Source organism: Triturus cristatus, chromosome 3_1, assembly GCF_964204655.1.
Source record: "Triturus cristatus chromosome 3_1, aTriCri1.1, whole genome shotgun sequence".
NCBI lineage: Eukaryota > Metazoa > Chordata > Amphibia > Caudata > Salamandridae > Triturus > Triturus cristatus.
Window position 1 is genome coordinate 964,551,198 of NC_140583.1, and position 21,239 is coordinate 964,572,436.

Consider the following 21,239-nt stretch of genomic DNA (forward strand, 5'->3'; position numbering starts at 1 on the left):
CGAGAGCACATCATTGTCAGGTAAATCCCTAGCGTTTAAGTCTTGCCCCCTGTACAAACCATACTGGGATTTTAGATCTAACCCTAGAGACAGAAGACAAAATTTTCAATTTAAGGTGGGTACTCTACCATTAAAATCTTTCACATTTGTACATTATCATGATACTTTTATGAAATAGAGATACCTCTAATTTGAAAATTATTTTTATGGGAGGTAAGAATGGTTTCTCTTTTTTATATAATCAATTTTTTATCCGATCTATATGGGCTTGAAGCTGTTGAACACCATTTGTGAATTTATGTATATATGCCCAGTTTTATGGTACAATAGGTGTATATCTCCTTTCAACAAAATGTATTATTGGGAATGTCTTATGATCTTGGTGATAAAGATTATGAGCTGAACTAAGATACAGGTCCTTATTTCATGGACCACCCATGACAGTAGTGCAACGCCTTGGGCACTCAGACATTGGAGCCATTTCTATTCCTGTTCAGTTTAAAGCTTGGGCATATGTCTCGATAGTTCAAGGACAACAAGAGCCCATGTTAAAGTCTCTCCTGCCCATTTTCTTTATCTAAATACTTTGACAAAAAATGGTCTATTATACTTTGACAGTCTCAAAACGGTTGTCCAAGCTACAGCTATACTGAGTGGATTACTGTAATGCCCTGCTTATTGGATCCTCCAATGGAATACATGAGAAGCTGTTTTTTCGGACTGATGCAGTTATTTTTTCCTAAGCTGCACACGCACTAGTTTTATATTGACACTAGGATAGATATAAATAAAGCTGTTTTCGTCCTGGTAGTCAATTTTAGATAACTTTTCACTTTATCACTGCAACCATTACTGCAAAAAATATTATCTATACTGCTTCACTTCTTGCGGACTCTAGTAGGTCCTAGTCTTGATCACTCAAAACATCCCTGTGCTCCTCCCTCCCAGGGAGTGGGTTGTAGCCCTTAGTTGCACTAGGATTTGCAACCTAGAGGAGATCGCAGATGATGAAGCATGCCACCTCGGTGGGTGATGGGATTGCGTCCTCTGTAAAGGACTCCCCTTAGATCCAAGAGGGGCAATTTAAACCTGTACGGTTTGTGCTCTTGAGCTTGTTGAAGCTAAGTTAGACCTGCGGATTGTTCTGGTTTGTTAATACATGAGAAGCTGCAGCTTGTTCAGAACTGGGTGTTCTTTGGACTTTAGAGAAAAGTGCTCGACTCTAAATTTTGATTACATTTTGATTGGCTACTCAAACAAAATAATTCAATATTCGTGAGAGTGAAAGCCAGCCAGCACCAGTATAAATGGCCTGCATCACACCAATAGACAGGCCAGTTTCAGAGGAGAACCCTGGCCTATTTGTAGGAGACATGAAAAAGTGATCAACAAAATAAACTGTGTTATTTACATACGGGAATACAGACACTATGTGACTGTTGGAAAATCTTTTGCCTCAAACTTTAAATCAATTAGCCTGTCAAGAAGCCGCCCACATTAAAAACACAGCATTAGTGAAAATCTGCTTTACAGTCACAGCCACCTCACATTCTCAAGCATCTGTACTCATTTACCTCATGGATCTATCTGTAAACCAGCATCTTTCATTGCAAGTTTCTGAATACATCGCTAGAGTTTCTTTTTAGACTGACGAGTCTATTCTTTGCGTGGCCAAACAGTAACGCCAATATTCCTGGCTTCCAATTTCAGAAGATTCAGATTTGCCAAACATTTATTCAGGTCACCAAGGTATACAATGGACAAGAGCCGAGCCAAAACACACCTTTGCCATGCTTTTGCAATTAATTTTCCTCACAACACGTGTGACATTCCTTTTGACTGTACAACTGCTATGTATCTCACAAATTATGATGTAGGCTATCCAAATTTTTTTTTTTTTAACAAACAGGAGTTCAGACTACCTCTACAGTACCAAAGAAAGCGTACTAGTCAGTACAGCATATATACTCATGTTAAATCACAATGGCCCGGAGCCAGTGCATGGTCATTAATATTTTCCGACAACCAGTATGAAATTAAAAAATATCAAGAGATGCAGCCCAATTATTAGTTGTTCCAATATGATCCACACTAAAAATGTTGCAGGTAGCCTTAACATGGAGAAAACAACTCTTCAGGCAATAGTGCACCCTTTAGTAGAATTTCATAATTTACTGCATTTAAAAAGTTATCCTGAAAAGAGGAGTATGCTACAGTATAGAATATGAACACAAGCACAATTAAAGTGAATTCCTTCTAGATAAGAAAATATTTCTTATGAACAAGTGAACAAAAAATAAAAATCTTGCAGCACTGGTGACAAAATATGTATACATTTTTTTTGTTTTTAAACAGCACCAAATGAGAGAGGCTTCTCATGTAATACTTAGAAACGTGTGCCAAATTGAAACATGTAATTAACAACCAATTTACGGATCATTATTTTGGCATACTACATTAGGAACTAGCTATTATTTTTATTAGTATTTTGAATCAATTAATACAATATTAGTGGGGAAATACTAAAAAGTAAACAGTTTCAGAACTAAAAATATAAAAGTAGATTTGACATGTAGGTAAATTGCAAGCAAAATAAAGTCGTAATTTTGGGAAACATATTACCTGATTAGAACTGGCTTTCTCAAGTCGGTCAATCATAATTTCAAACTGCAGGGGCTTGATTTCCATCTTCCTGTTCAGTCTGTTTAACAAGGTCTCGTCTTCTGAGTCCATGTCATAATCAGGTTGTTCATTATCCAAGTTAAATGCTGAAATTAAGTAAATCACATATTTTGAGCAACATATATAAGAGTAATTGCCTCGTTGGGAAATAGTATCTATGGTGTTAGTCTAATTTAAAATAACAGCAGCGGACACGTTTATAGGTAAGATTTTAAATAATCTTTTACAGATACACATTCGAGGTTGTAAATGTCCAGTTACCCCTTCAACTCATTTCACAGCGATTAAATTCCTCCTCCCGTCAAAAGCGTAAAAGATTACAGCCCATGCTGCCCGAGACCAATAGCACATTTTTTAAACGTGAAAGGACACACTTTACAACAAACAAAAGGGCGAGTGACACCCATTACCAAAGTGGATGGGTGGGTGACCTACAGACACTATGTCGCACCTGTGAAGCTCCAACGTGGTTCTATAAATTAATGACAAAATATCCTTCATATTACCCAAATAAACTACCCCCAAAAAATCCACAACAGGGGGCATAACTGTGGTCAGATAAAAAATATTTTGTCAGCTCTAGTGTTCTAATTAACACAGCGATGTTTGGTGAGGCAATTTGGAAACCCTTCAAATCTCTGTAGGAGGGGCTTAAGGAAGCAGTGAGGACTTCTTTGGCACTTGAGTGACTCAGCTGCTGATGTAAAGTACAATTCCAATGGACGTTACTCGTTGCTTACCAGACTACATTTTTTTTTTTTTTAATAAACATTTCTTTTTTTTTAGACTTATAATACACTAAAACAATTCAAATAAAGTGCAAAATATCCCACAACGTACTTCATAAACACTAAAATAAAAAAGATCCCAATAAGGAATAAGGTCATAAGAAAGGAAGATGAGAGAGAAAAGAAAGAAGAAAAAATAAACAAAAACAAATAAGAAGAGTCATCACGTTTAACCAACGCAGTCCAAACTCAAAAGCAAAGTCACTCTTTCACGCCCAGGTATGAAAAAAGTTACTTATCCTGTAAATATACGTTTTTAGCTTGTGCTCCTGTAGATTTACATACTCCTGCACTCTAGTGTTGAGCACAAAGTTTGATAGTTTTGTTTTCAATATAACTTGTGCTTCCGCCCGAAAATCCACAATGCTCCAGGACAAAGCGTCCACTTCAGAATGCCTCCTCCCCCCCCAGCGGGAAAGAACCGGAGTAAAGCACAGAGCAGTAAAAGATGTACAGGTGCACCGTGCACGAAGTACAACATATGTAATGTAAAAACATAAGCATGAGCTTGCTCAGGTGGGGGCTGGGTGTGTATGGTGCAGGGGAGAGGGTATAAAAGGCCGTGGGTCACACCTGAATCTAAACCACTATAAGCTACAAACCCATAGTTGTAGGGTAAGTAATATTTTCTGTTAGTAGCATTTGCTGCTGTAGATCATGTGCTTTGCACAGACTAAGGCAGTGCACACCTCCGAACAAACCCCATGAGCAAATGGGGTAGGGGACTGGAGTAAAGTTTTATGTGCTGTATGCTGTATGTGTGGACCATTTACCAGTCTCCCTTATGTTTAGTAGCTGCATGTGGTACTGGAAACCGCTACAGCTTCCTGAATTCTAGCAGAATGTGCTCTGGGCCACAGAATGCAGCTTTTCTGTTACTTTGGCAAAACAGAGTTGGATGCACTCGAGATCCCCCTAGCAATACCACTCTTTAAAACGGATTTTCTGGAGCGCAGTTTTGCAAATGCAACAAAGTAACTTTGTTGTTTTGTAAATGGATTTAGTCTGATCAATCCGACCCACTTTAACGTCTGTGTAATTCTTTTTCTGTCACTCGCACAGGGTGTGACAAGAAAACCAATAAATCAGCAGTTTGATTGGCATGAAATGGAGCGATCTCCTTTGGGTGGAAGTGAGGCTTTGTCCTCATAGCACCTCTATCCTAGTCAACCTAGATGAAAGGCTCCTGCACTGTTTAAGCTTGCAACTCAGCCTGTGCAAGTCAGTGAATCCCACCAAGAATGCTGTCGTCTAAGAAAGGCACTGTATTTCACATTAATGCAATGGTTTAAATGGGGACTCTAAGAGTAGAATGATGACTACATTGAGGTTTCAAGCTTTAATGACTGGGATTGTGAATAAGGATACATGTTGCCTGTTCTGTATGTAAGCAGCCACCAGATGAAGTCTAATGGATGTGTATTCCAATCCCGCCTCATTAAGCTGTAACAAATAGCATATGTCCTGAATCCGTGCTTGCAGGGGTTCAATTGGTTTGTTTATGAAGGAATGGACAAAACACTTCGATTTTCATGCATAGCGTACCTTGCACATAGTTGGTTCAAGAGTCCTGCGCAGAACTTGCATATACAATATGCATATTGCATATAACACAAGAAAATCGGGCAGAGTATAAATATTTCTAATGGTGAAACTAACCTGAAGTACAGCCCTTCTCTACTTCAAATGGAAAACCAGCTTCCAAAACAAATTAATTCTCGATGGTTCAGCACACAAAATTAGTGGTTGTCAAGTAAAGTGTATTTAAGGTTGATAATTAATTTTCATTCTGTTCACAACATTGCATTGGCAGCCAGCATATAATTAATACATATGAAGAGAGTTTTTGTTCAGTCGTTCTTTATTTATTTTCTTCTTATAAAAGGGACTCCAGTGAATGAGACAGTAGCCAACGCATTCCGTCCAACAAGGACTTCTTCAGGGCTCGGACTTTAGGTATATGAACCCCGATATAGATAGTGATACGGAACCGTCTTGTACCTTTTATAAACTCTGGATAGGACCACTCTGACTTTAATCAGCTCTGAAATGCTCTGTTAGGCACTTAGTCATGCTCCTGTGCATTGGCAGACGCTGCACAGGCCTTTCGATTTTAGGTAATGTGTCTCCCCGTCCCCACCCCCCCCAAAAAAAGTATGGGAAAAAAACTTGTGGTAACCGTGTGGTAGGTGGTAATATGGTCGAGTGGCAAAGCCTTCACTAAGTAGGGCTTGAGGTTCATGCAATCCTAAAGGGTCAACACTGTAGTTCTACCAGCGAAGTAAGAGTGCGAGTGTGTTCCTCTTAAAGTTACTCCTCAAATGTAAGTATCCCTTTTTTGATGGGCCTCGGGCCTGCCTACTGATGTGGAGTTCAAGCCAGTATTTTTGCTGGATGTAGAGTTTCTGTTTTCTGACTTCAGGTACCTCCGAAGCTCACTGGGCAGGTTTGCGTTGTTCAATGTTTTGGCTGGAGTTGAAAGTTGACCAGGCCAGCTTCAAAGGGTACTTCAGCACCAAAAGGTGTCAGGTTGGCGCCTCAGCGTCTTATAAGCATTGCTTGGAGTAGAAACTCAGAGCCCTTGGTTAAAAGCTTCTCTAGAGCAGAAGTGCAACCAAGTGAAGAGAATGTGGCGCAGCGGCCAGAGCTGCAGATTCGGGAGCTGGGGATTCAGAGTTTGTGTTGTGGCATTAGCTTAAAATCCCATGATTCTGAGAAAAATTATTTAATCTCTACCATGCCCATGGACTGCGCCTGGATACCTTCACAGGTGATAAGCCGCGCTATATAAATCTATAAATTAGTGGACTTGGAGACAATGGCCAAAGCCAAATATAGAGGCCTTTTGGTTGACATTTCAGGGTGCATCTCCTTTTAGAAAAACAAGGTCCAGTAGGTTGATTCTTCAAAGATGGTTGAGTGCCTGTGAAGTAGCCTTAGTCCTGCACGCTTGTTTGCCTGGGATTCCTGAATCTTGTTTCTCCTACACATGAGAACTCTCAGGAGAGGATTTTGGAGCTCTGTCTTGCTTGACTCATTCAAAACCAAAGTTACATTCCCTTCTGAGCAAATCAGTCGAGGTTTCCGGGACCAAAGACTGGCGGCAATTCAGCATTGTTGTGACGAACAAGTTACTTACCTTCAGTAACGATGTATCTGTAAGAAACATTAGTTAGTTAGATTCCTCACCTTAGAATATCCCCAGGCGTCAGACTGGATTCGGAAGATTTTTGTAGCAATACCCCTTGCGCGTCGCTAGGCATAGTCTGCAGCTCCGCGTCAGTCTTTGGCGTCGTGCGCCGGAATGACGTCGGAGTACTTAGACGCCGCCCTCGCGCGCGGACGTCAGTTCTTGTACATAGCTTTCCGCGCCAGGAACGCAGAGCCATGCAAGAGACCAACACTGGTGCCAAAAAATCTAGGGCCCTGAAAAGGATAGCCTTAACCCTAGATGTCAGTTCGCAGAACGGGGAGGATGGGTGGGTCGGTGAGGAATCTAACTAACTAATGTTTCTTACAGATACATCGTTACCGAAGGTAAGTAACTTGTTCATCTGAAAGAAACACGTTAGATTCCTCACCTTAGAATAGATACCCAAGCAATACCAACCCCGGTGGTGGGTCTGCGAACCAAGATCACACCAGAAAGTCCTGGAGGACAGAACGGCCAAAGAAGCAATCCCTCCAGGCTTGGCTGTCTAGGCAATAGTGCCTGGCAAACGTGTGCAGCGAAGCCCACGTCGCCGCCTGACAGATGTCCTGCAAAGGGACTCCCCGTCCCAAAGCAGTAGTAGCCGCCGTGGCCCGAGTAGAATGGGCTCGCAGCCCAACAGGAGGGTCCTTTTTTTGCCAAGGAATAACAGATTTTTATACACAAAACGGCCCACCGGGAGATAGTCCGTTTGTGCACAGCTTTTCCCTTCTTTGCACCCACGTAGCCAACGAAAAGCTGGTCGTCCACTCGGAACTGTTTTGTGCGGTCCAAATAAAAGGAGAGCGCACGTTTTGGGTCCAGACGGTGGAGCCGCTCTTCCTCTTTGGAAGGATGCGGAAAGAAGATGGGCAAGGTGACCTATTGCCCGAGATGAAAGGGGGTCACCACTTTCGGTAGAAAGGAAGGACGAGGCCTAAGGACAACCTTGTCCGGATGAACAGATAGAAAAGGAGGCTTGGACGATAGAGCCTGGAGCTCACTCACCCGTCTAGCCGAGGTGATGGCTACCAGGAAAGCAGTCTTAAGAGTCAGAAGACGAAGAGAATTGTGAAGAGGCTCAAAGGGAGCGCACATCAGAAATGTTAGGACAAGATTCAAGTCCCACTGAGGCAGTACGAAAGGGACAGGAGGGAACGTGTGAGTAATGCCTTTAAGAAAGCGTGACACTACAGGGGACTTGAAAAGAGAGGGTTGATCAGGAAGCCGTAAGAAGGCAGAGATGGCAGCAAGATAACCTTTCAAGGGGCCCAGGGCAGAGCCCTGCTGGGCCAAAGAAAGAAGAAAGAGGAGAACCTCAGAAAGAGGGGCGGAAAGGGGATCCACAGCCTTTGCTGTGCACCATGCCACAAATCTGTTCCACCGGCAGGCATATACAGTCTTTGTGGAGGGACGCCTGGCTGCCAGAATGATATCACAGACTTCAGGAGGCAAGTCAAATGGCATTAACTGCCGCCGCTCAATCTCCACGCATGGTGGTGGAGGCTGGACAGGTTCGGGTGGAGGACCGTCCTCTGCTGCTGCGACAGAAGATCCTCTCGAAGGGGCAGACGTATCGGAGGATCGGTCAACATACTGAGTAGCTCGGGATACCAGTACCTTCGTGCCCAATCCGGAGCCACCAAGATGACTTGGGCCCGGTCGTGCCTGATCTTCTTCAAAACTCTGGGCAGAAGTGGTATAGGCGGAAAGGCGTACAACAGACCGCAACTCCACTTGCGACGAAAAGCGTCGCCGAGCGAGTGCCGCCTTGGAAATTCCAACGCGCAGAACTGCTGACATTACGCGTTCTCGTCGGTGGCGAATAGATCTAACCAAGGCTCTCCCCACTGCGGAAAGAGACCTTGCGCCACCTCGGAGTTCAGACGCCATTCGTGATCCATCATGCACTGGCGGCTGAGTTAGTCTGCTCTGGCGTTCAGAGAGCCCGCCAGATGTTGAACCACTAGGGTGACGCCCTGGTGTTCCAGCCATGTCCAGAGGCGCAGAGCCTCCTGACAAAGGGTCCACGACCCCACCCCGCCCTGTTTGTTGCAATACCACATGGCGGTGGTGTTGTCCCTGAACACCTGCAAGACACTTGCCCGGACAGAAGGAAGGAAGGCTTTCAGTGCAAGTCGGATCGCTCTCAGCTCCAACAAGTTGATGTGGAGGCGAGACTCCGCCGGAGACCAGAGGCCTCTGATCTCCGCCTCTCCCATATGGCCACCCCATCCCAGGAGGGACGCATCCGTCACTACGACATGCTCCGGTAGGGGTAGGGAGAGGGAGAGGCTGTTGCCCGTGACCCAATCGCGGTCCGTGAGCCACCACTGCAACTGCTGTGCAGTGCCCTCCGAGATCAAGACATGGTCGGACAGGTTGCCGTGATGCTGGTCCCACTGAAACTTCAGGTCCCACTGCAGAGCCCGCATGCGCCGCCTGCACTAGTAGGATGCAGGAGGCCATCAGCCCCAGAAGCCGCAACACTAGCCTGACCGAACCCCAGGATAGAGGCCGAAAGATGGGAATCAGGGCCTGTATATCCCGGACCCGCTGTTCCGGCGGATGAACCCGGAACTGCGCCGAATCGAGAACCGCTCCGATGAAGAGGAGCTTTTGAGAGGGGCTAAGGTGTGACTTCGGCACGTTGATGGAAAACCCCAGCAAATGCAGGAGATCCGCCGTAGTCTGGAGGTTGGAGACGACTGCCTGGGGCGAGCCCGCCTTCAACAACCAGTCGTCGAGATAGGGGAAGACTTGAACCCCTGATCTGCGCAGATGAGCTGCAACCACCGCCATCACTTTCGTGAACACCCGAGGGGCACTGGTAAGGCCGAAGGGGAGCACGGTGAACTGAATGTGCTCCTGACCCACCGTGAATCGCAGGTAACGCCGGTGGGCCGGCAGGACGGGGATGTGGAAATAAGCGTCCTGCAAGTCCAACGCTACCATCCATTCTCCAGGGTCTAGGGCAGCTAGAACCTGAGCCAAAGTCAACATTTTGAACCGTTCCTTCCGGAGGAAGGCATTGACGTTCCGGAGGTCCAAGATAGGGCGTAGGCCCCCTTTGCCCTTCTTGGGAACCAGAAAGTAGTGGGCATAACAACCACGACCTACTTCTGGGCTCGGAACACGCTCGACGGCCTCTTTGGCCAAGAGGGCCGAAACTTCCTCTCGCAGAAGATTCAAATGATCCTCCGAGATACGGTGGTGCTGTGGTGGCATGGCTGGAGGGGTCGTCTCGAAAAGGAGGGAGTAGCCCCTTCGGACGATTTGCAGCACCCACCTGTCCGAAGTGATGGTACGCCAGTGGAGCAGGTGACGGCGATACCCGGCCCCCCACTGGCGAGGAATGGGCCTGAAAGATCGGACTAGGAAGGCTTTGAGGCGGATGCTGCCGGGGTGGATGTGGACTGACCGCGTTGTCATCCAGTACCGCCTCGGCGGAAACCACGTCCGCGACCACGTGCAGGCTGGTTCTGCGGCCAGTGGCTAGGCGGACGCGAGGAGGTGCCCCTTCCTTGGCCACGAAAGGAGCGAAATGCGGAAGTTTGTGGCTGCGGGGCCGAGAGGCCCAAGGACTTGGCCGTAGCCCGGGAGTCCTTGAAGCGAGCCAGCGCACTGTCCGCTTTCTCACCAAAAAGGCAAGCGCCATCAAAAGGCATGTCCATGAGAGTGCTCTGGACATCCCCTGAAAAGGACATGGACTGCAGCCAGGCGTGACGTCGAAGCGCCACCGTGGTAGAAATCGCCCTACCCAGCGAGTCCGTAGTGTCGAGTCCACATCGGATGGCATGGCGCGCTGCATCTCTCCCATCGGCCAGAGCCCAGGAAAGCCGTGCCCGGGCCTCCTCCGGGCACAGGGGCAGCACGTCCTCCACCGTATCCCACAGAGAGTGGGAATAACGGTCCAAGAGACAGGCGGTGTTCAAAGACCGCAGGCCCAAACTGAGCGAGGAGAACAGCTTTTTACCGAACTGTTCCAGTCTCTTGGAATCCCGGTCCGGTGGAGCGGACGGGAAGTAGGATTGGGAGGTAGAGGCCTGGATAACCAGACTCTCGGGGGTGGGGTGTTGGGACAGAAAACTGGGGTCGCCCGGAGCAGGGCGGTGGCGCCTGGCAACGTTCCCATCCACAGGAGGGACTGTGGAGGGCTTGGCCAGGTGCCCTGCAGAACGTCAATGAGGGCCTCATTGAATTGCAGCAGAGGCTCAGTGGAGCATGCGGCAGACTGAAGCACCTCAGTGAGGATGTTAGTCCTCACAGCCACGGCAGGCAGCTCAAGCCCAAGGGCCGCAGCCGCCTTGCGCAGCACCACAGAAAAAGCTGCACCCTCCTCCGAAGCCACAGTCGGAGGAGAGATGAATCCAGTGTCCGGTGAGGTATCCAAACCACTGGCCTCCCCCAGTTCATCTGCCCAGTCCTGTGCAAGTTGGCCCTGAAGGGCCAAAGGGTCCTCAGACCCCTCCCAGTCGCCCCCGTCATCCGATTCCTGGTAAACAGGAGGAATGATCGGAGCCGGTCGATACATGAGTGTCTCTAGCGGCGTCGGATGCGGCGTCGGGCGGCGCAGCATCGGCGTCGGGACCGGACACGGGCTGAACCGGGGATCAACGTTGACCGGAGTCGGCGTGACGAGGAAGACCGGCATCGACGGGGGCCCAGGCTCGGGCCCCTCGGGGACCTGCGGCATCGGGGCCGGAGCCTCCAACGGCGCCGGGGCCGGAGCGGCCGGCGCGCAGTCGAGTCCGCGGGCCCAAAGCCGCGCCAGCGGGCGTCGCCGGCGGGGCCAGGCTCCTCATGGCCGAGAGGAAGGAACTGACCTCTGCCGGCGTCGCGTCAGTCCCAGAGACCGGCGGGTATCGGGACGTGCGCGGCATCTGCGGCTCCGGCGGAGCCGCGGGGGTGGAACCACCCTAACCCTCGGCCGCGAGGCGTGTCCGAAGAGCGGTGTCGCCTCTTGGACTTCTTGGAGCGTTTCGACTTACCCGAAGACTTCGAGCCAGACAAGCGACGATGTCGAGTGGGGCTCCGCGACCGATCCTTGGACCTCCTCCTGGACCGGGATAGAGAGGGGCACGGAGCCGAGTGGCGAAGCTCGAGAAGCTTGCGGGACCGCTCCCGCCTAGCTTTCGAGGTCAGGGCCATACAATCGGAGCACGACTCCGCGTCGTGGTCGAGGCCCAAGCAGTACAGGCACCGGCGGTGATGATCGGTCACCGACATCAGTCGGTGACAGTCGTCGCAGGCCTTGAAACCAGGCATCCTACCGGCACCAGAGTCGAGAAAGTGACCAAAAAGAGTAAAAAAAGTTAGTCAAAAAATGCCTAAAGGGGTAGCTCTCCCGGATCGGCGCTTACTGGCGCGGAAAAAAGAATAACTGACGTCAGCGCGCGGTCTAAGTACTCAGACGACGTCATTCCGGCGCACGACGCCAACGACGGACGCGGAGCCGCAGACGCCTAGCGACGCGCAAGGGGTATTGCTACAAAAATCTTCCGGATTCAGTCCGACGCCTGGGGATATTCTAAGGTGAGGAATCTAACTGTTTCTTTCAGATACACTATTTTATTATAAGCTAACCAACTCTCTCCTGTAGCAGTTTGTTTGTTTATTTTTGAAGGCCTGGCAGGTCGAACAGGTAGATTTCCTTGTGGTACCCATGTAAGCAGAGACAGCAAACATAGAAACTTGAAGCAAAATTGAAAGGGCATGTTTCCATAACCCATTTTCTTATGAGTAATACCCATATGACCCAGCACTTAGAGAAAACGTCTGTTACTGGTCAAACTGGAAGCGTGGTTGCTGAGATAGAGTATTAGGAAGCTGTTGCTGGTGATCATAGTCACTGGTGTCGAATGATTAGATTAGAGCTCGAAGGTCACGAAGCTCAAGAATAACATTCCAGCTCGATAGGAGAAAAAAAGAATCTGAGATGGAGTCTTTGTCCTGGTGCATTGTGGGTTTGGAGGTGTGATCAATGTAGGAGAGTAGGATCTGCTTCTTATGGTTACTCCCACTTTTTGCTGATGTTTCACTGTTTTTAGACTTTAGTCTGGCTGGGACCCCGCTATTCAGGGCCCTAGCCTAGCTGCTTCTTCTCTAAATTGATGGCATGTACTTTAGGTACACTCCAGATTGGATTCTGGGGTACCCTTATAAGTCCCTAGTATATAGTATACTGTGTACCCAGGGCATAGGTACCCCAGAGGCCTACCAGGGGCTGCCATTTAAAATGCCACCCCTGGGAAGCCATTTAAAATGACAACAGGTCTGCTACAGCAGCCTGTGTAAGGTGGCGTATGCACCCCTTAATCAGATATAGGTTCCCTAGATCTATCCACATCACTTCACATATAAACCTATCAGTCGCCCTATGGCAGGCCTGATCAATCCTGAAGGCAGGGTGCTGGATTTTATATGAGAGGGTGACCATGCACGAGCAGAACTCCTCTGCAGCCTTCGGAACCTTTATTTCGGGGTGGTTTGTGATGGAACCAAATTATATACTCTTAAGTGCATTATGACCTCACGGTAAATGCTAACTTTGGAATGGCTGCATGGAAACATGTCTTCTTTGGTGTCAAACACCTTGGGATCATACCTCCCGTGCCAGTTACTGGTGCGGGAGGTATGATTCCACCCTACTAGATAAACAGGACTTCACCGGTACACCCAGTACCAGCTTAACAAAACCCTGGCATCACAAAATGGATGCTGCCAGCCACAGACACGCATCTGCCCTCCTGCTGCTGGACGAAACTCCAGCAGTGGAGGCCTGAACAATAGGTTTCCTGTCACAGGGAGGTGTAACCACCTCCCACACAGGTTTTAGTGTATTGGGGATGGGTGGGTGCACTCTGACAGTGCTTTGATGTCTGCACTGGGGGCACATTTGGTGTCCCTGTGTATAGTCCTGCTCAAACCGGTTGCAGGGGCACTCAGCCCCTGCTCTGGCACGAAACTGAACAAAGGACATGGGTGTAGCCACCCCTCTGTCCTGACCGCCCCATAGGTGGGTCCCCAGGCTTTATCCCACCCCTTCCTGGACTTTAGATTTACCTGAACAAAACTCTGCCTGCAGGATCCCAGAACTTCTACTATCTACATGACGTTGGATGGCCGAAGAATCTTCCTTGGAGTAAAGGAGTTACTCCCCCGAAAGGCAGGCACCAAAGACGCATCTGTCCGGTTTGCATCGACGCAGCCCTAGAAGGACTACAACGATTTTGCAATACAGGAGGTGGGTTTCCAAACTTTCCCGAGGCCGATTGGAGCCCTCAACAAAACTGAGATCCAAAGCCCTCGTGGGGACTGTGCAACTCAAACCCCTGGACACCGCAACCATTTGCAGCAGCATATGCTTCTTGGCGATCCCGGAGGCTGGGCTTTGGACTTCTTGTAGTCCAGACCCCGAGTAGTGATTCCACCGAAGATTGCTGGCCTACACTCCTCAAGTGACCCCGTGGGCTGGTATCTAGTGATTCCTCTCGAGGTCCCTTCGCGATCTCTTGTCCGTCGACTTGTGGGTCCCTGAGAAGTGTACTTTAACTTTCGACGGGCTTACCTGGTTGCTCCAGACGTGCCCTGACTCTCCATCACTTGGGGAGTCCACAGGACCTTGCTGGTCCACACCGAAGCAGTTTTACTCTCACCGCATGGGTTGCCGTTGCCAAGGCTTGCTGGTCTCCAATCTGGACACCGACCCCCCCCCCCCCACTCAACATCCTTCATGGGACAGCTTGCCTGCAGACTGTGGTCGTCCTCGACGCTTCCTGGTCTCCATGGCAGTAGAGTCGAGCTTCACCTCATCGCACCTGAAACACCAGACATCGGTGGGCATTAGTCTATTGTGCCCCTGGTCACTGGTAAGTGACCCAGACTCTGTCCTCCCTGCTTTCAGGTTCTTCACATCTTCGATCTAGGCTTGGATCACACCGGACACTTTTCCTTTCCACAGCAGCAGCACTTTGCAGCAACTCTCCATTGACGACATCGAAGATTCCCGACACCATTTGACACCTATGCACTCAGCTTCCCTGGGTTAGGTAAAGGTAACACGAGTACTCCGGTGCTCACATGGGTGCCGGCCTTAGAACCTTCTAAGTCTGAAAGGTTTTGCTCCAAGTCCTCTCCTCAGTGTCCTTAAACTCTAAAATCCAACCGCGACTTTCCCATAGGATTGTACGGAGCTCGCGGCTGTGTTCTCACACTGCACTTGTCACCCATGGGTCCCGTGTCACTACCTTGGGTGGTTCCTTGGGGTCCCAGCAATTCTATGTGCTCTAGACACTATGTCTAGTCAAGTCGTGGTTCTTATACCACTTTCTTAATATATGGTTTGGTCTCCCCCTGGGGCCCATTGTATATTGTGCTATTTACTGACATTTTAGAACTGTATTATTGTATGCCTTGCTCTCTAACTTCATAAAGAGGTTAGTAGAGAGTGTTTAGAAATATATATATATATATATATATATATATACACACATACACACACACGCACATGTATACACACATATACACACACAAATTCAAGAGATAATCTGGTAAACCAAGCTGCTTTACACTCCTTCAACACTTAGCCTGAAGGCTGCTCTCCATAGCTACCACTAGGATAGCTTTCAATAAAGGTGGTCTTAAACATATTCATCAATAAGGGTAGTTTGGACTGGTGCAAGGTACCCACTATAACTAGTGGACAGCATATGCCAGGCCAACTTCTCACAATCAAAAGGGAGGAAAACAACTTGAAACGTCTGTGCCCAACACTAGATGGCAGGAGAGTGCAGAGAATTTGATTTACAGGAGCACGTTGCAAACTTAATTTCATCAATGAAAAATACAAAAAGCTTTAGAGACATGTATAGTAAAGCTCTCTCGCGAAAATTATAATATAAAAGGTAAAGGGAAAAATACAGCATACACTACCATATCTAAAAACACAACTTGATGTGCAAGACAAATCATGTCACTGCTCATATTAATTTCGGCCTCTGTATAGTTATATGGACTTCTCCCTTGGACTTATGGCAATGCCTGCTTGTTCATCAGAAATGATATTTTCAAAACAACAACTGCAAGTAAAAAGTGATAACGGTATAGAATTGCAATATTCAACGCACGTTACCTCCCACCATGTTTATTTATTCAAAAGCAACAATCTCCAGATAAAATCACACCTCAAGATCGCATTGTGAAATTAACTGCTACAACAGTAATGACAGTATCAATCTTCAAAGTACAGTTGTCTACATTTTCACCCCGTAACTCAGATTTCTGAATACATATCGGACACATTTTATTCATTTTAAATTTTACGTGTCATAAAATTCACAAGTACCAAATGTGGACTTTTCATATTGGGACCGGGATCTTATCTATAACCTGGGTTTTCTTTTCATTTTTCCAGCCTTAAAAGAAATTTAAAAAAATAGGACTATGCGTTTCTCGAAAACATTTTTTCTAAAAACTGTGGAGTTGAAAACATTTTGAACTGTTACTAAACTAGAATAGGGAAAACAGTTTTTGATGGGTTAGCCCTGTCTGCATTATGGAGGAAAAAACAGTAGGTGATTAAAATGGCTAAGGACAGAACAGTAAAATTGTAAACACTATTCAGTATTGTCTAATCTTACCTATTCTTATGAGATAAAAATAAAGGATCAATTTAACATTAGTGAAAAGGTCACACTTATAGCTTTGTCAAAACAATATAGGTCTTCGACTAACTAAATCACAACTTTACCACAATACGTCAATCTACACATAGCCCTAACAAACATTCTTGTTATTTTGTCTGAATGCCACAATCTGCAGGGCCGACAATGACTATGGGACTCATTCGTTGGTCATCATGTTCTTGGCAGTCTGTATCAGTCAAGAAAACGTAAGAAAATGTTGTTACCAGGAAAAGTAATACTTTTTTTTTTAAATTAGAAGTCTGCGGTCACTTGCCTAAAACCCAGTAACTGGGACAATCCATATTGTTGTGCAGTGCAACCCATGGCCTTTCTACACCCTCAATGCTGTATGTGATTAACAGTACCCCACTTGTTGTTTCATTCAAACTGCTGCAGAATAAAGGGAAGCGGACGGTCAAGTTAACGGTAAGCGCTGGAACGGGAAATTTACTCCCACTTCTTGTAACGTTTGTGGCTTATGGCACCGGCAAAACATTTTTCAGGGAAATCTGATCTCCCCATAAACCTCTGAAAAACACACATCCTAAGCAATCCAATTGGGGACCATTTTCACTTCGACAGTACAAGACTAATCCACCAATAAAAGATTGGAACTGAAGCACAATGCTTAGAAATCCAGTATATTTTCCATTTACAAATGAAAACCTATTGAAATCAACTGTTGGTTGTAAATGGAATCCTAAATACAAGTCATATACAAAAGCACAATACTTAACATTCAAGGGTAACCAGACAGGAAGAAACTAAAATGTGCATTCATGCGAAGTGTTTACCAAATAGTTTTAACTAAATGTTGTCAACAAGTTTGAAGATTCTGCCTCAAAATAGCCTACCTAGTAGGTAAATCAGTGAGTTGGTGTTTTGTTGAATCCATTGAAAACAAGCATTGGCAACGCCAATAGGTTTCACTCTGGCAAAAATCATTGACAAAGCCAATATATTTCAATGTTGCACAGCAGTTGAGCTGCTGTGCAAAATGGTTTAAAATTTTAAAAAAAGTGCTTTGATGCAACGACCTGACAAAGCCCATAGATTTTCCAAAGGCGAAACACATTGGCTTTGCCAATGCTTGCTATAAATGTGAACAATATTGGCTTTGTGCAAACTCTTCACGTAGAATTTACCTCAAGGAGCTAGTTTATAGTAGGTGGTTGCAAATCAGTTCAGGACGGTTAGCTCGCTCTTAGTTTCAAAGGTCGGCCTCTATTTCTGTAAATCCTTTTAATGTACATTTTATCTTGAGCAGATATTTTGAAACTCAGGCCTGGATCCGGACCAAAGTGGGCAACCCTGGGTTTAACAGTAACTTCCAAGAACCATAGAGCGTAATGCAACCCTGTGAGTGCCGTAGATGTTTATTTAAGTACATACACAGTGTTGGCTGACTTGTGGAAAGGCACAGAGGTATGCCCCTCACCTCACTGTTATTGCATTCCACTGTTGCTGTATTTTATAATTTTTGTGGTTGTTTTTGGAGTCCTCCAAATTCTGCCGGCAAGCCTGTCGTGGAACCAATCAGTTCTCATCTGGACCAGAAGAATGCAGAGGAGAGGTGGGAAAGCAACACAGAGCAGAGAGATGATGACAAACAACAGAGCTTTAGGAAGTAACTGGCACAGAGTATTGTGTGCAAGCACAAAAATGAGTGCCTTGCACAGCCATGAATCTGGGACCTGTCCCCATAACTCACTGGCGTGCGCCACGTCACGTGCACATTATCCCCATTTCATATTCTAGTCTTGACTGTGCCAACAACAAGAAACATGGGCATTCTATGACAATAGTTACATAAGTGACAGATTGAACTGCAAGAATGAATCCACATTTTCTTTTTTTCGGTGTGTGATGTATAATAACCGCCCATGGACAACGCAGTGATGTGTCACTCACAGAGCTCGTTATGCACTGACACTGGAGGGCTTAATACCACAGCAGTGCTTTAAATGGTCTTCAGAGAGCAAGCTGTCCGACTAAGCAGGGGTGAAGGAGAGGACTGTAGAAACATCTTGCATTGCATGTCGAGAAGTAAGATAAAGGGGAAAAAAAGGAGAGTCTGAAGTGAAAGAAAACTGGCCACCGGAAGCAGTACTTGGTCCAGGCTGCACAGCAAACAAGAGTTACGTTGGAGCCATGTGGGAACCAGCCCATGGAAAGTATAGGACAAATGTGGGGCATCTAAGCCCCTATCAAGATTATTTTTTTTTTTTTAAATACAAGAGATTTTGCAAGCAGAGCACAAGTGCTCTGCAGGCGAAACCTAAAAAAGCACTTGAGTTAACTGCAGAAGGTGTTCCTATCAAAAATATAGTAAAATACTTAAAGTATAACGAAGACGAAACCCTTGAAAGATATCTTATAGTCCAATATCCCTGTCAGTCTAGGCAGTACCGTAAGTGGTTATGTTTATCAACCGAGACAGTGAAGGGCACAACTATAATCACCATGTATAAAAAAAAACTGCTAAGACATGCCTTTCAGAAAATAATTCCATATTTCTGTTACTTACAGCCTTTATTCTAGCAATGCACAAGTTTAACCAATACAATACCAACAGCAGTCAGTCACGGAAGAGCACAACAAGCTGTGCGATCTGGCAATTCAGTACTTACAAGAGAAATGTATACCTGCAATTATTAACGCAGTGCAGTAACAATGAAAGTCATTGATTTCTGTAACGTGGGTATTCTGAGGGATTTGCTTGGCACTTTTTTTTTTTTTCACCCCTACCCTAAACATCCACAAACTTGGCACTTTAGACATATTGGAATAGGAAAAAGTTCGACAAGAATGAGAACGGCTGATGTTTCACGATTATATGGTTTTATTTTCTTCTATATGTAGTCCTTATCTTTCTTGAAATTAAGAATTTGCACACAGGTTAAGGTGACAAGCATCATACACTAACATTTTCAGCTGCGTCACTTTATTCCACCTTTTGCAAACCAGCTATTATTATATGGCTGTCTACTTCTAGACTGAATCTAGTCAATATTTAAAAACTCGGGTTTCATCACTAACCCAGTCATGACATCCATCCACTAATGAACACTCCATTAATAAATCATTGATACACTTGTGGGTTGGCCTACACAGGCTAAGAATTAACAACGTTTCCTCAAAATTGTAATTAAAATGTTCCAAAACAGCGGTTTTCAGTTTGTATAGTTTTGCTAGAGACAGAAGTCTTCTCTTTTTTAGATTCATTGTCTCAAACTGTTTCTGCCTATTCAATCCACACATTTTTCTTGAGCATTTAAGAATATATATATATATATATTTACTATGATTTTTGATACAACCTCAAGCCCCAACTCACCCACCCCATCCAAGCAGCGAAAGTCATAAGACAAACATAAATTAGTCCGCATAAAACACTTAATATTCCACAGTAATTGAATATTCATCACATAATCATTACTATTATCCATTATAAAGTGCTGATGCGGATAACTTCCTATTATCAGACTATTGCACCGCCCCTCTTATTAAACCCATTATCGCATACCACCGTTCCTTGCACCTCCCCCCTCTGACAATGCAGAGATCAATTTCCTCATAAGTGCCCAGACTCGTAAGCCTCTTTTTTTGGCCGATCTACCTTTCTGAGCATACACTGCCATTTCTATATGGTACGTAGAGATAAATCTAGACATCCATTGAGAACACGAGGGAGGGGCAGGGTCCAACCACGCCGTAGCTAAACAACCCAAATACTGCCATTCCAAGGAATTAAATAAGAAAAAAAAAAAAAAAAACGAGCATGGGACTTCTCCCTTTTGAACCCCTAATAAAATAAGCTGAGGAGTGACCTCAATCTGCAAGCCCAGTTTCATATCCCAAAATTCCTTCTTTCTTTCAAACAGTAGACCACATTCGATATGTGCAAGTAAGCGTTTTAAACCTCACTCTTAAAATATCCAAAATCTAGCTACTGCGGAAGACATCCCATAGTCTCCTCTCCTATCAATAATTCATACATCGTAGGAAAATCCTCAACTCAAATTATACTTTCTTCTTTACTATAAAACATAAAAGCCATCAGTTCCAGGGTAGGGCAGTGGCCCAGTAATATAATCAAAGATTTGGAGCTGCCCATTTCCCACGTTCTTTCGGGAGAATCAAGAACTTCGGTACCCTTCTGGGCCTAGAAAACGCCCATAAAAATCTCCAATTCATTCTGTTCAAAACCTTAAACCAATAATTCTCAACCTTAAGGGGGTTGGCCCTAATAATATATAGAATTTTAGGTAAAAACATAATTTTTACTAAATTGCTTCTCCCAATCAGGGTGAGCCTAAGGTTATTCATTCTCCGAAATCTGTCTTGGATTTTCAAATCAGAGGATCTAGATTAATTTCCACAATTTTAATATCTGCCGTGAGACTGACCCCCCCCCAACCCCTCCCCCAACCCCTCTCCATATACCGCATTAAACACCACCCATCTTCCAATTGTAAGTTACAATTGAGGATGACTTTGTTTTGTCTGGATTCAGTTGATACCCAGAAAAGCTGACCAAACTTAGCTGCCTCCAACTCTATTTCCCTTACAGCCGCCCCATGGGCTGGAGTGACAATTGCCAAGTCATCGGCATATGCCAGAATTTTAGTTTCCCAACCCTGAACAGACACCGGTAGAATTGCTGAATTGCACTTAATTCTCCTAATCAGGGGATCTATATACAGGGCAAATAATAAAGGGGAGCCTGGCCATCCTAGTCTTGTGTCCCATTGAATCTCAGACTTCCCCACCCATCAGTAAGATCTTAGCAGTTGGATCACAGTATAGCATTTTCACAGATTTTATGTATCTGGGCTCCAATCCCTTTTAGCTCAACACTGCCCAAAGATCTGACCAGGAGACCCTATTGAA

General features: G+C 45.8%; 1 protein-coding gene across 1 annotated transcript in view; it reads right to left on the minus strand.

Moving 5' to 3' along the window:
• The window catches only part of EPC2 (enhancer of polycomb 2), a 199,578-nt gene that overhangs the window by 52,364 nt on the left and 125,975 nt on the right, over positions 1-21,239 (minus strand). The window contains exon 3 of the mRNA XM_085645610.1: positions 2,623-2,768. Within this exon, the coding sequence (XP_085501736.1) occupies positions 2,623-2,768 (146 nt within the window). The remainder of the gene's footprint in view (positions 1-2,622; positions 2,769-21,239) is intronic.